The 12282-nt window shown below is 34.7% G+C and overlaps 1 protein-coding gene across 2 annotated transcripts; it reads left to right on the top strand.

The window, feature by feature from the left end:
* The first annotated feature begins 344 nt into the window (after positions 1–344).
* LOC132548096 (uncharacterized) lies at positions 345–11988 on the top strand. Of its 2 annotated transcripts, XM_060211919.1 has the most exons (5): positions 345–416; positions 5431–5564; positions 6977–7105; positions 8227–8497; positions 9149–11988. In XM_060211919.1, the coding sequence occupies exons 2-5, from the start codon at positions 5459–5461 to the stop codon at positions 9264–9266; spliced, it is 624 nt and encodes a 207-aa protein (XP_060067902.1). In that variant the 5' UTR covers positions 345–416; positions 5431–5458; the 3' UTR covers positions 9267–11988. The 2 variants fall into 2 exon arrangements, with proteins under 2 accessions (XP_060067902.1, XP_060067903.1); XM_060211920.1 differs by lacking the exon at positions 6977–7105.
* Positions 11989–12282: the final 294 nt, after the last annotated feature.

Here is a 12282-nt window from a genome sequence, read left to right as displayed (position 1 = left end):
TGGAGCATCGCATGGAGCAACTTTTCGGCATATGCCGTCGCGCAAAATTCAGCGTAACGTCATGGTCAGGTAAACAAACTGACCAATACAACTGTTGAAAGTGTTGCAGGATATAAACAAAATACACGGTCATTGCTAGTGTTTAAGAATATAAGCTCCATTTTCTCGGAACAGAATGCAAGCTCGCAACTTTTGCTTTCCTTCACCCTCGCCAGAATACAGTTCATATTGTAAGATACTGACCATGCACTCTCTAAATAAAGGTAATGACATATCTATATTTCCATTCCCCGTTGTTGCCTCATGTTTGTCGTGTAATTTAACGATTGAACCCCAAAATTATGTACCGTGTGCAAAACCGTAGATGATCATCGCGCGTAAAAGAAGCTAGTAGAGGTGCAGGAGAGAAGGGAGAGGTAAAATATAACATGGAAGGGAATTATGTTCTTCTTTTGTGTGTTTTGTTGAAAATATCACATTTATGATAAATTCACAAGTTATTTTGACATGACATTGATTTTGAAACACGTGAGCGTGAGTAAGATTGGGGTGGACACAACATTGGTCCCCACCGCGTGGTTGTATGCCAAAACGCATATCGCTGTGTTGTGCTATTTCTTTATCGATACACGTGATAAAAGTTTGGTTACTGGTTTCATTACTTCTCTATAGTGAAAGTAATGTTTAGAAATGGTGAGCTTTGTTTTAAATAAATAATGTCGGACAAAACTCGATAAGTAAACATCTGGGGAAAAGTCGGTCATGGCAAAGCGCTTCGGAATATCTCTAGATTTTACTTATGTGTAAGTTATGTTCCGAAAGGCAACCTCGTGTTATGGATTTCTAAAAATAGACTGTTTTTTGTTGCACTCCGAAGTCATCAACGCGAAGGAAGTTAAACTAGAACTAATAATATGTCTTAGTTTCATACATTGGCACCGACCAAGTGATCAGTAGTAGTACTTAATCGCTGATTTAAACCATTTCGCGTTTGCACGATGTTGAACATTGCTACATTTGACGAAACCTCGCGATTACAAAAAAAAAAAAAAAATACATACGTACGTTACGTAGACACGATGTCAACACACACGTGATCAACAGTATATTTCCGAACTCCAGTGGAACAAGAAAATGGCAGATTCTGGAGCCCCATCCCGAAAAGGGAGACACTTTTGGGGGTTAAGGAGTGCGTTTTCATCAGTAAAACTAAATCCAGCCTGGTACTGCCCAACTTTAGCCCAACAGTCTTAGACTGCCAGGTTGAGCTACACCACCCAGTGCCTGATTGATCAGTATGACTGGCTATAACTTAATTTTTCCAAGTCAGAATGACGGGGGGAAAATAGAATGGCATTAGATGTAACCCATCATCAGGTCTGATGAGGTTGGTAATGCAAATAAATTTGCTTTGCATTGAAATGATTGGGAAATTAATAGGAATGTTATTTAATTCACTGTATCCTGGGTTGATACATTTCCTACCAGTTTCATTAACACTACCTTCAGTCTCGCAAATGAGCACAGTTGTGTGGAAATTGTGAATATTGATGTTAAATTATTAATTTAGAGGTGCAGGTTCAGTCTAAAAGTCTGCTAGATGTTGACTTACATTTTTGTGTGAAATAAAATTTTAAAAACCTGAACTGTATTTTAATTTCAAATTCTACCTTGATTTTGTTAGTGAAATCTAAAAAAAATACATACGTATGTTATGTAGACACGATGTCAACACACGTGATCAACAGTATATTTCCGAACTCCAGTGGAACAAGAAAATGGCAGATTCTGAAGCCCCATCCCGAAAAGGGAGACATTTTTGGGGGTTAAGGAGTGCGTTTTCATCAGTTCAGTTCAGTCTAAAAGTCTGCTAGATGTTGACTTACATTTTTGATTGGACAGGGGTGTTTAGTAGTTTGGAATCCATTTGCAATTTATGCCTATTGAATATCGCAAAGGAAAGCCTTTATTTAGACATTGTTTGCTGTAATTGGGAGTCAAACCTCTTAAGGACGGGTTGTATCCCTTCTAGGAATCTTGTGTGCTAGAGTTCAAAAGACTTCTATCTCATCAACATACTGCTAGATTCTGGGGCAAACAACAATGGAATAGTTGAAAATGAAGTAGAAACCTCTTTTAAAAAAGATTCAACATCTACAAAACGATAAAACAGGATTCCAATGAAGCCAGACAGCTGAGTTAAAAAGACATATTCCTAACTTTATTTTAATTAGTAGTTCATCACAACGAAGTAGTCGGATATATTTAAGATGTGATGCACCACTTACTATAATGTTTCAGTCTTACGAACCACAATATTGCTGGTTATATAGAACTTTCATATGCTCAGGTCTGTTCACTGGGTCAAGAAAGTCTAAGCCTAGATAATAGGTGTAATAAGCAATGTCTTGCTAGAAAAAAAGATGGAGGTATAGTAGAATGAATGTCTTACTAGAAAACAAGATGGAGGTATAGTACAATAAGCAATATCTTGCTAGAAAACAAGATGGAGGTAAAGTACAAAGATCTCTTACTAGAAAACAAGATGGGGTATAGTAGAATAAGTGATGTCTTACTAGAAAACAAGATGGAGGTATAGTACAAAGATCTCTTACTAGAAAACAAGATGGGGGTATAGTAGAATAAGTGATGTCTTACTAGAAAACAAGATGGGGGTATAGTACAATAAGTGATGTCTTGCTAGAAAACAAGATGGGGGTATAGTAGAATAAGTGATGTCTTACTAGAAAACAAGATGGGGGTATAGTACAATAAGTGATGTCTTACTAGAAAACAAGATGGGGGTATAGTACAATAAGTGATGTCTTACTAGAAAACAAGATGGGGGTATAGTACAATAAGTGATGTCTTACTAGAAAACAAGATGGGGGTATAGTACAATAAGTGATGTCTTACTAGAAAACAAGATGGGGGTATAGTACAATAAGTGATGTCTTACTAGAAAACAAGATGGGGGTATAGTAAAATAAGTGATGTCTTACTAGAAAACAAGATGGAGGTATAGTACAATAAGCAATGTCCTACTAGAAAACAAGATGGAGGTATAGTACAATAAGCAATGTCTTACTAGAAAACAAGATGGGGGTATAGTACAATAAGTGATGTCTTACTAGAAAACAAGATGGAGGTATAGTACAATAAGTGATGTCTTGCTAGAAAACAAGATGGAGGTATAGTAGAATAAGTGATGTCTTGCTAGAAAACAAGATGGAGGTATAGTACAATAAGCAATGTCTTACTAGAAAACAAGATGGAGGTATAGTACAATAAGTGATGTCTTACTAGAAAACAAGATGGAGGTATAGTAGAATAAGTGATGTCTTGCTAGAAAACAAGATGGAGGTATAGTAGAATAAGTGATGTCTTGCTAGAAAACAAGATGGAGGTATAGTACAATAAGCAATGTCCTACTAGAAAACAAGATGGAGGTATAGTACAATAAGCAATGTCTTACTAGAAAACAAGATGGAGGTATAGTACAATAAGTGATGTCTTAAGAAAACAAGATGGAGGTATAGTAGAATAAGTGATGTCTTGCTAGAAAACAAGATGGAGGTATAGTAGAATAAGTGATGTCTTGCTAGAAAACAAGATGGAGGTATAGTACAATAAGCAATGTCCTACTAGAAAACAAGATGGAGGTATAGTAGAATAAGTGATGTCTTACTAGAAAACAAGATGGAGGTATAGTAGAATAAGCAATGTCCTACTAGAAAACAAGATGGAGGTATAGTAGAATAAGCAATGTCCTACTAGAAAACAAGATGGAGGTATAGTACAATAAGCAATGTCTTACTCAGACCGCGAATTTAATGTTTTACTTACTATTTGCAAGTGGAAATCCAAGAATTGCAAGTAAGAAAAATATGTGCACTTGCTTTTTTTAGCGAGTGGAGATATCAGATGTAAACTGTAATAATTACATCACATGTAAATACAGACGTGCAGTTAATGGAAAAAAACGCATTTGTTGTTATAATTTACCTCAACTGAAGCCTGTGTATTGTAAAATTGTAACATGCCAAAGCTGAAAATGAAAGTCACACACGCCATTCGGAGCACCCCTTGTACATGTACATAAATGTTTGAAAACCTGGATGACCCAGAATGATGTTACAAGAGTGTGTCCGAGTTAGATTTGTATTGTTAACCGTGGCAGAAAATTTGTCAACTTAAAAAAGAAAAAATAGTTCTGCCAAGGAAGTGATTACAGGAAAAAAAAGCAAGAATGATGCATCACTGGTACAGCCCAAATGCAACTCTGTGAAGGCATCGGCCAAAACAGTTGCTAAATGGGAAAAAGAACTTAACATAACCCTAGGTAAACATATGACAACCGACAACATTGCTGATGAAATATGGTGTGCGGTGTGCAGAGTATGCTATTAAAATTAACTTGAGTTCAATTTTCAAAGTGTTTGGTAGTCAGTGTTTTCAGTTGACTTTGAGTTAAAATCATTTTCAGAAATTGTCAATTGGTTATTGATTCATCATCATTGCCCACTAGGACTGTCATATCGTCGAATATTTCTTGAAATATTGACATTTAATTTGAACTCGCTACATGTATTGGTACATTATTCAAATTTACTGACTGAAAGTTGCTTGTTTATTGTTGTCAATAAATTAATTTCAATGAAAATATTGGGACAAAGCAGTTCTTAGTATAATGTTGACATTACATACATTCCAATATTGATATCATTGGATGATAGTACAATAAGCAATGTCTTACTAGAAAACAAGATGGAGGTATAGTACAATAAGCAATGTCCTACTAGAAAACAAGATGGAGGTATAGTACAATAAGCAATGTCCTACTAGAACACAAGATGGAGGTATAGTACAATAAGCAATGTCCTACTAGAATACAAGATGGAGGTATAGTACAATAAGCAATGTCCTACTAGAACACAAGATGGAGATATAGTACAATAAGCAATGTCTTACTAGAACACAAGATGGAGTTTCAGAACATTATTTTAGGTTGATAGAATGAAATCTACTGGTTGTGTTGGAAGAATTAACAATGATGCCTCGCTTGCAAAGATCTTTTCATGTTTAATAGCTTCTTGGTTGGGGGGGGGAAACTTGATACTTAAGTCAATGTTTGTAGTCAGTAGGCAATTTTGAATTTTTAAAAATCATTTTATTCTATTACAAGTCTTGGCTATATTACCAGTAACTTTTGATGTGGCATTGCATCAGGAGACGTGGATATATTTTTGTTGGATACATTTAACACCTACTCGCTATATTAACTGTTATTAATGTGTTTTAAATTGAAAAGTCAAATATATACTGATGCAAATTTGATGTAAAGGAAAATGTAATTCATTTTCTATTTTTCCAATATTGTAAAAAAGTTGATGTTATTCATCTTTGTTTTTGTTTTCTTGTCTTTAACAGTTGGGTAGAGTAAGGGAGATCGGACCTAATGAGTGGATCAATGTGTTACAGCTGTGGCAAGCCTGGCCATTTTGCCAGGGAGTGCAGTAGTGGGGACCGCCGTGCCGGGGGGCGTGGAAGAGGAAAATCAGGCAGTATGTCTTCATCATATTCATTATGTTCTAAATATTTCTTGGTCAACATAGCAAAAGAATTTTCAGTCTTATTTTGTCTCTTAATAAGATTGCTTGATTAAGCCTGGTATTGGAAGCATATAGTTTCCAAAGATTATCAAACTCATATTAGCAATATTATTTGGTGAAAAAAATCTCTGCAGTTTTATTTCCAAAGGTAGCTGCTGCATATGAGAATGACATTTGTTAAAACATTGATTTGTCATGGACCACTTGTCCAGCTAGTGAAAAAAACCTGTATCTGACCAATCTAGATACTGTTTAGATTGTCATAGCCTTTTCTCTTCTTATATTTACAGCACACCAACTGATTTTACTGATAAAAAACATTTTGAATTGAAGATGTTTGCTAGAATATTTTTGATAGATCTGTGTCCAATTTACTTGGTTTCATTTCAGCAATGAATTCTACATGCTATTGAATGAAAGTGCTTGCACTTAACATGGATTTCTTTTCGGAGAAGCAGATCCAGAAATGTTGATTGTCTTAAGTACATGACATTGATCAGTTGCAATATATATTAAAGCAAAATTAATAACAACTGGTATTGCAATAAGGTCGTTTGAAGCCATTTCAGTCTAAATTTTAGATAATGGGTCAATTTATTATACAAAAATATTATGATTTACATGGTGCTATGTCGAGGTATACTAAAAGCCATTTTCTTTACTATCATTCACTCATCACTTCTTTTTCTTGATCTCATTTTAGTAGCATAGGAAGTCACTAGTTTTATGTCCACTACTTTCAAATTGGGCAACTTATTGTCATATCTAGGTCTGTTTCTGGTTCTGGTGAACTATACCCAGTATAAATAGTCATTAACAATATACTTACCATTTGTTAATGTGAAAGTATGGATTTGTAATGGTCAAAAACATTCCAGTTTTGTTTTATTTTGCATACTGTTGCTGAAAATAAGCTGTCTGTTTTTTTTTCTTTGTTTTTTTTGTAACTGAGAGTTAAGGTCACTTTAAACAAATACTAATGCACTATCACATTTGCTTTGGTCACATGTGACCATATTTCTTGTCAATTATAATGATACTTCACAAGTATGATCATAGTTCATGACCTTTGAAATATCTTTGACAATATCAAATATAAACATTGATGGTGCGAGGTTGGTATCACTGCTACTGAAAGATTTCTGTCACTCTTGTACTGTAGTAGGTACATTATAAGTCATTATTAGTGAAACTAATTGATCAAAGTTGTTCCTAATGAAAAATAGAATTACATTTCAACTTTGATTTCTAATTTGGAAGTACAAGAATTGTTTCTTGCCTGTTTCTGTGATGTAGCTTCTGACGCTGACATTGTGATATAACAAGTAGTAGTTTATATTGCTTATTTGTTTATTTAATATCAGCGAAGTGTTACAAGTGCAATCGATTCGGCCATATGGTTCGAGATTGTCGGGATGACAAACTGCCCCGCTGCTACAACTGTAACGGAATGGGTCATATTGCTGAAGATTGTACCCAGGACAGAGTGAAGGGTGCGTCTCCCTTTATGGCGTCAGGGTCTACTTCTTGACAAATAACATTTTTTTACCTGGTAATGCAAATGTTATTGAAAAAGAAATTGATCAATTGGTGTGCAAAGTGAATAGCTTACTCTTGGTATTAGTGATGATGGATTATGATAAAAGTATTAATCTCCTTTGTACAGAAGTACTCCAGTCAAGCTTAGGATATGGTGCCATCTCCGTCTGTCTTTTATTAATCACAACCTTTTTCTCTCCCTCGATGAGAATCTGTCTCCAAATTAACAATTGCATAAACACAATGATTTGGTTATCGATTATAATTAGTGTCTTGCATTAGCTGCAAACTAGGTTTGCAATGAAAATATGGTAAATTTTTTTAATGAATGTTCTGAAATTGTAATATATGGAGCCGGGTTTCAACTTTTTTCTAAATCATGCACAGTAGTTATGCAGTGCAACTTAAGGCCATACCAGATCTAGTACCCAAATGAGGAATTCTAAAAAGTTGTTTCTATACTTTTACTATCTAATCATTTTGCATGGAATATTCATGTGAGCGGTTAAAACCCTTGTTACAAGTTTTGTCCCCTTGTGATTGCACTTTTGATATTGAAGATATTTATATAAATATGAATTAATGTTTTATCCAATTTTGGTTTGTAAGAAACTGCATGTATAAGTGATATACATAATGTATGGAGTTCCCAGTCATTTGTGATGGAGTGTAGTCTGACAGGAACACTTCATAACATGAAAATCTGAAATAAAACATTTCATTAAAAATCTGAAACCAACAGATTGGTCTTGTCTGCACATTACAAGGGGAAAAAATTTAAAAAGTTATTAACTCTTGTTGGTAGATGTCATACTTAACATCTCTGCCAGGTAAAGAGAGAAAAAACACAATATTCCAAATCTACTTGTTTTGGCAACATCTCTACTGTAACTTTGTTATTTTTTTGCACAGAATCACAAACTTATTAAGTTATAGATGATGGCTGATGAAACCAGCAGAATGGGTCAAAAGAAGAAAGCCATCAGTGATAAGAACATATTGATGACAATCACTGTTTTGTAAGATTTTTGTTCATATTCATTGGTATATAATGTAAAAATGTACTGGGTTTCAGACACTTGTTACAACTGTGGCAAGCCAGGTCATTTTAGTCGAGACTGTGGAGAACCCACTCAGGATAAATCTTGCTACAGATGTGGTACTTCTGGCCACATTGCCAAGGAGTGTACGAACCCAGGTTCTGGAAATGGTTTAGGTGGCAGTGGTGGCGGCAGCAGCAGCGGTGGCCGTCGCGGCAACACTGGCTGCTTTAATTGTGGTGGCCCTCATTTTGCAAGGGACTGCAATGAACCGGGCCAACAACAATCACGTCTAAAATGTTACAAGTAAGGTTTATATATTGTCTGTTAATATTATAAATTTACTGAATTTATTGTTGCACAGAGAGCAGGCCCGTTCATGTCTTACAGACATTTCATGTATCATTCCAACTTATCAGGTTTTGTTAAACCTAGCAAACAGAAGTAACTAGTTTCTTCTTGAACACAACGCAACTTAAACTATATAGTGTATAGTGATTACGCTATGTATTAGAGCTGGTAAGATGATGGTAAGATTAAAATGAAGGTGAGAGAAAAATAGATACACCGGTGACAAATGATGGATAATTTTCTACCTGGACAGAAAACCTGTGATTTTAAACCTGGAATAATAAAATGAAATTGTAACAGATATGCAGAAGTAGAATTTTTCTTGATTTGAAAAAGCTATTGAATTGCACCTTGATTTCTGAATGTTTGTTACCTTTATGATGGAATGCTTATAAACAAAGTAACACAGTTTTTTCTGTATATTGATGAGTGAGAAGTAGGAGGTTAACATAACAAATAACGGCTTTTAAAATTTAGGTGGTCAATATATCATTGCCTGGTTTCTCCTGTATTGGGCTCATCAGGGCAGTGCAACATGCAACTTGACGATCTATTTTATATTTTAAGATGCAGTTCAATCAAAGAATTCATACTTCCTAATTTCAGATGTGGAGATCTTGGACACTTTGCAAGGGAGTGCAGAAGCGGGGGTAGCGAACAGAAGTGTTACACATGTGGTGAACCAGGGCACCTTGCTCGTGAGTGCGAGGAAAACGAAGACTAGAAAGGGCCTACTACCCTGGAGTCTGGACCTCACAAATAACACAAGTTGTGATGACATCATGGACAATGTAGTAGTTGTAACATCTCCTTGTTTGTTACCTTGTTGGTAGGAGTCGTGTGTGAACCTCCCTTGATTTTGTATGTTCTGTGGTGTACCACATTCTATTTCATTTTTCATTATTTTTCTTTTCCTGTTGTTGAAAATCTTTTTAAGTGTTCTTTTTTAGTCATTGATACCTGTTTAAAATGATAGAAATGTATCCAATCAACGTGAAAAAAATATTTTTTCTGTGTTAATTTGGCGAGGTCCACGAGACAACTTGATGACATTTTGACAATTCATTTATTTTTCTTCTTCTGTTCTAATATTATTTCATGTTTTAATGAGGGAGGTTGTCATACAGAAAGATGATATATTTTATACTAGACTGTCAGTTTCCGTTTTGTGAAAAGTTGATTACTATAATGTATGTGATTAAGTATCAGCAACTTGAATGACATATACTAAGTTCTAGGCTGCTTTTACATGTTTATAACCACAATTTAAACTAGATCAAATTAAGAGAATTTATGCCTTTGATAATTGTAAGGTTTTTAAGAGACAAAAATGTATGTACTTTCGGTTATGTTATATTCAGTAGAAAACATGTTTAATGCTTTGAAAAAAAAAGAAAAAAAAACAGATATGGAATTAGTTGGTGTAATTTTGTCATCTTACTTTTTACGCCCATTTGTTTTTGGAATAAAGTACCAATGTTTCGTTCACAATTGCAAAATGATTTTGCTATGGACTGGTTTTTGCTTGGTTCTATCGGATGTTCCCACCAAACGGCCAGTTCTACCAAGTTTTAGATGCTTAGTCATTATCTGTACATAGATGTTTGTATTGTGTTTTTGAGCTCCGAGACATGGTGAGGTAGGGCACGTCGGTCCAGATTCATCGTTTATAAATTGTTGCATCACATTTTGAAATTTATGGATTTTTCAACCCTAACTAATGAAAAAGAAATGCGAGAGTTGAAAAGCTCTTAATGTTGAACTAAATGAATTCACTGGAAATAAAGGTAAATTTACAGTGATGGTGAATTCTTGTATAGAAGGTGAAGATTTAACTTTTGCCCCCATTCTTTATGTATTTTGGCCAGTATATGTTAATGAATCTAGGATAATGAATGGGTATGAAAAAAGAACAGAGCAAAAAGCTGTGTTCAGTTCTTGCTCATTGGACTTGAAATCATGAGCAAGAAACCAGGAACTTTTTTTATTTATTTTTTTTAGATAATGTAATGGGAGACATTGTCAATCTGCTGAATTTAATGCACAGTTTTGAATTAGTATTCTAGTGAACTTGATATTTGTACAGTACAATATTTTGTGCAAAAATTTGCTTCACAAACGAAATTAACAATTTTATCAAGTAGAAAGAAATGAAAATACTTCAATTTGGTTGTAGTGCAATAAGATTGCTATTCCATATATATTCTTCACTTTTCAGTGAAACTGATGCATTATTCCTTAGATAAACACCGTTAGTGTTTGACAGCATATGCATGTCTTGGTGTACTGGAAGATACAGATTCTATAGAAGGTTGAATCTATTTGCTGACAGTCCAAGTCTTGCTTGTCTGCTAACGTGAAATTTTTGATGAATGCATATTTTTATACCTTTGTTCAGCAGATTTAATTTTCACTGCAATGTGTGAAATAAAATTTTAAAACTTTTAAAATATTCAAATATACAATGAAGCCATACACCAAACAAAAATGAATGGTACATTTATTTTTGTTAAAATAAGAATATCTATGTCTGTGATGACTTATTCAATTATTTTAGTTCACTGTAAGCATACAACTATTGGCTGCATACAATGTTTAATGGCGGCCATGGTTTCTGTTTGATGGATGGCTTCCGTGCTGGTGATGTTGATGGTCAGGAGGAGATGGTGTCAAAATAGGAGAGGATACAAAACTTGGTCACACTAAAGTCGAGCTAGCTCTTAATAGTATTGCTCAGTGTTTTGGTGATTCAATATAGATAAGATACAAAATCGTAAATTTAATGGACCTGCTGTTATCAGAACACTCTCTTGAGTGATGTCTTTGGACAATGTTTAGTTTTGTATCCTTTGCTATATCTACAGAGCAAGTAGGTTGAAGTCGGTGAAGAGGAGGTGGTGTTCACATTCTCTCTAAGGCAGCTTATTTTTCAAGTTGGTGGAGTGAGGAGTTTATATAGTTTATCAATTATATTACTAAGAAAATGTTTGATCAGCCCAAGCCTGGCTTGTGTTAATGCTTTATTGGTGAACTGTATTGGTAATATTTTATTCTGAGGAACATCCGTGTACTATATTTGGCATCTTCTCCGTTCTTCATCTGTACCTGTGATGCTGCTTCATTTTGAAGATGTCATATTTTTCTGGAAAGTTAAGATACAAATATGAATCTACACAAAGTTGTTTCTTGTACAAAATTTTAAGATATCACCAATACAGAGAGACCAAAGTCCACTGCTGCCAAAACTTTGTAGACTGGATATAGAGGATTGGGGACTTGTGTGTGGAAAATATCAGCATTATGTATTCGTGTTCCCAAAGTCATTCCAAGGTGTTCGGAAGAAGTCATTTTTTATATATGACTTCGCATGTCCAGTGCATTGTTCTGGAAGCAATGAACTTGTGTAATTATGAAAATTTTCCAATAAAAATGATGTATTAATGGAGGTTTTAATTTCTTGAGTGTTTTTTGTGTAGTGGTATATGTGAGAATCTGTTTTATCCTTAATGTGATAAATGGCTATTCCAGTAAAAACTTTTGGACCTGGGAACCCAAGATAAAAATCTCCCAGATTTGGGTTCCTGCCTATTAATATTATAAGCAAATTCTCAATTAAATTGACTTCGACAGGTACTCTTTATCTCTAGACTAAATCTGGTGTGGACATTTTTCTTTACTGGAATAGCCCAGAATTCAAAATCGATACGAGGTCACACATGCAATAATGAAGATAGCAGCAA

Source organism: Ylistrum balloti, unplaced genomic scaffold (assembly GCF_031769215.1).
Source record: "Ylistrum balloti isolate Yb309-2 unplaced genomic scaffold, AGI_CSIRO_Ybal_v1 Utg370000, whole genome shotgun sequence".
Taxonomy (NCBI): domain Eukaryota; kingdom Metazoa; phylum Mollusca; class Bivalvia; order Pectinida; family Pectinidae; genus Ylistrum; species Ylistrum balloti.
The sequence above is the reverse complement of the archived record's forward strand: the minus strand, read 5'-3'. Positions and strand labels throughout refer to the sequence as shown.

Bases quoted from the DNA above. Each gene is read 5' to 3' on its own strand.
- LOC132548096 (XM_060211919.1), top strand. From the start codon at position 5,459: ATGAGTGGATCAATGTGTTACAGCTGTGGCAAGCCTGGCCATTTTGCC. The intron at 7,106-8,226 runs GTGCGTCTCCCT...ACTGGGTTTCAG, and splicing joins TACCCAGGACAGAGTGAAGG to ACACTTGTTACAACTGTGGC. The intron at 8,498-9,148 runs GTAAGGTTTATA...TCCTAATTTCAG, and splicing joins TCACGTCTAAAATGTTACAA to ATGTGGAGATCTTGGACACT.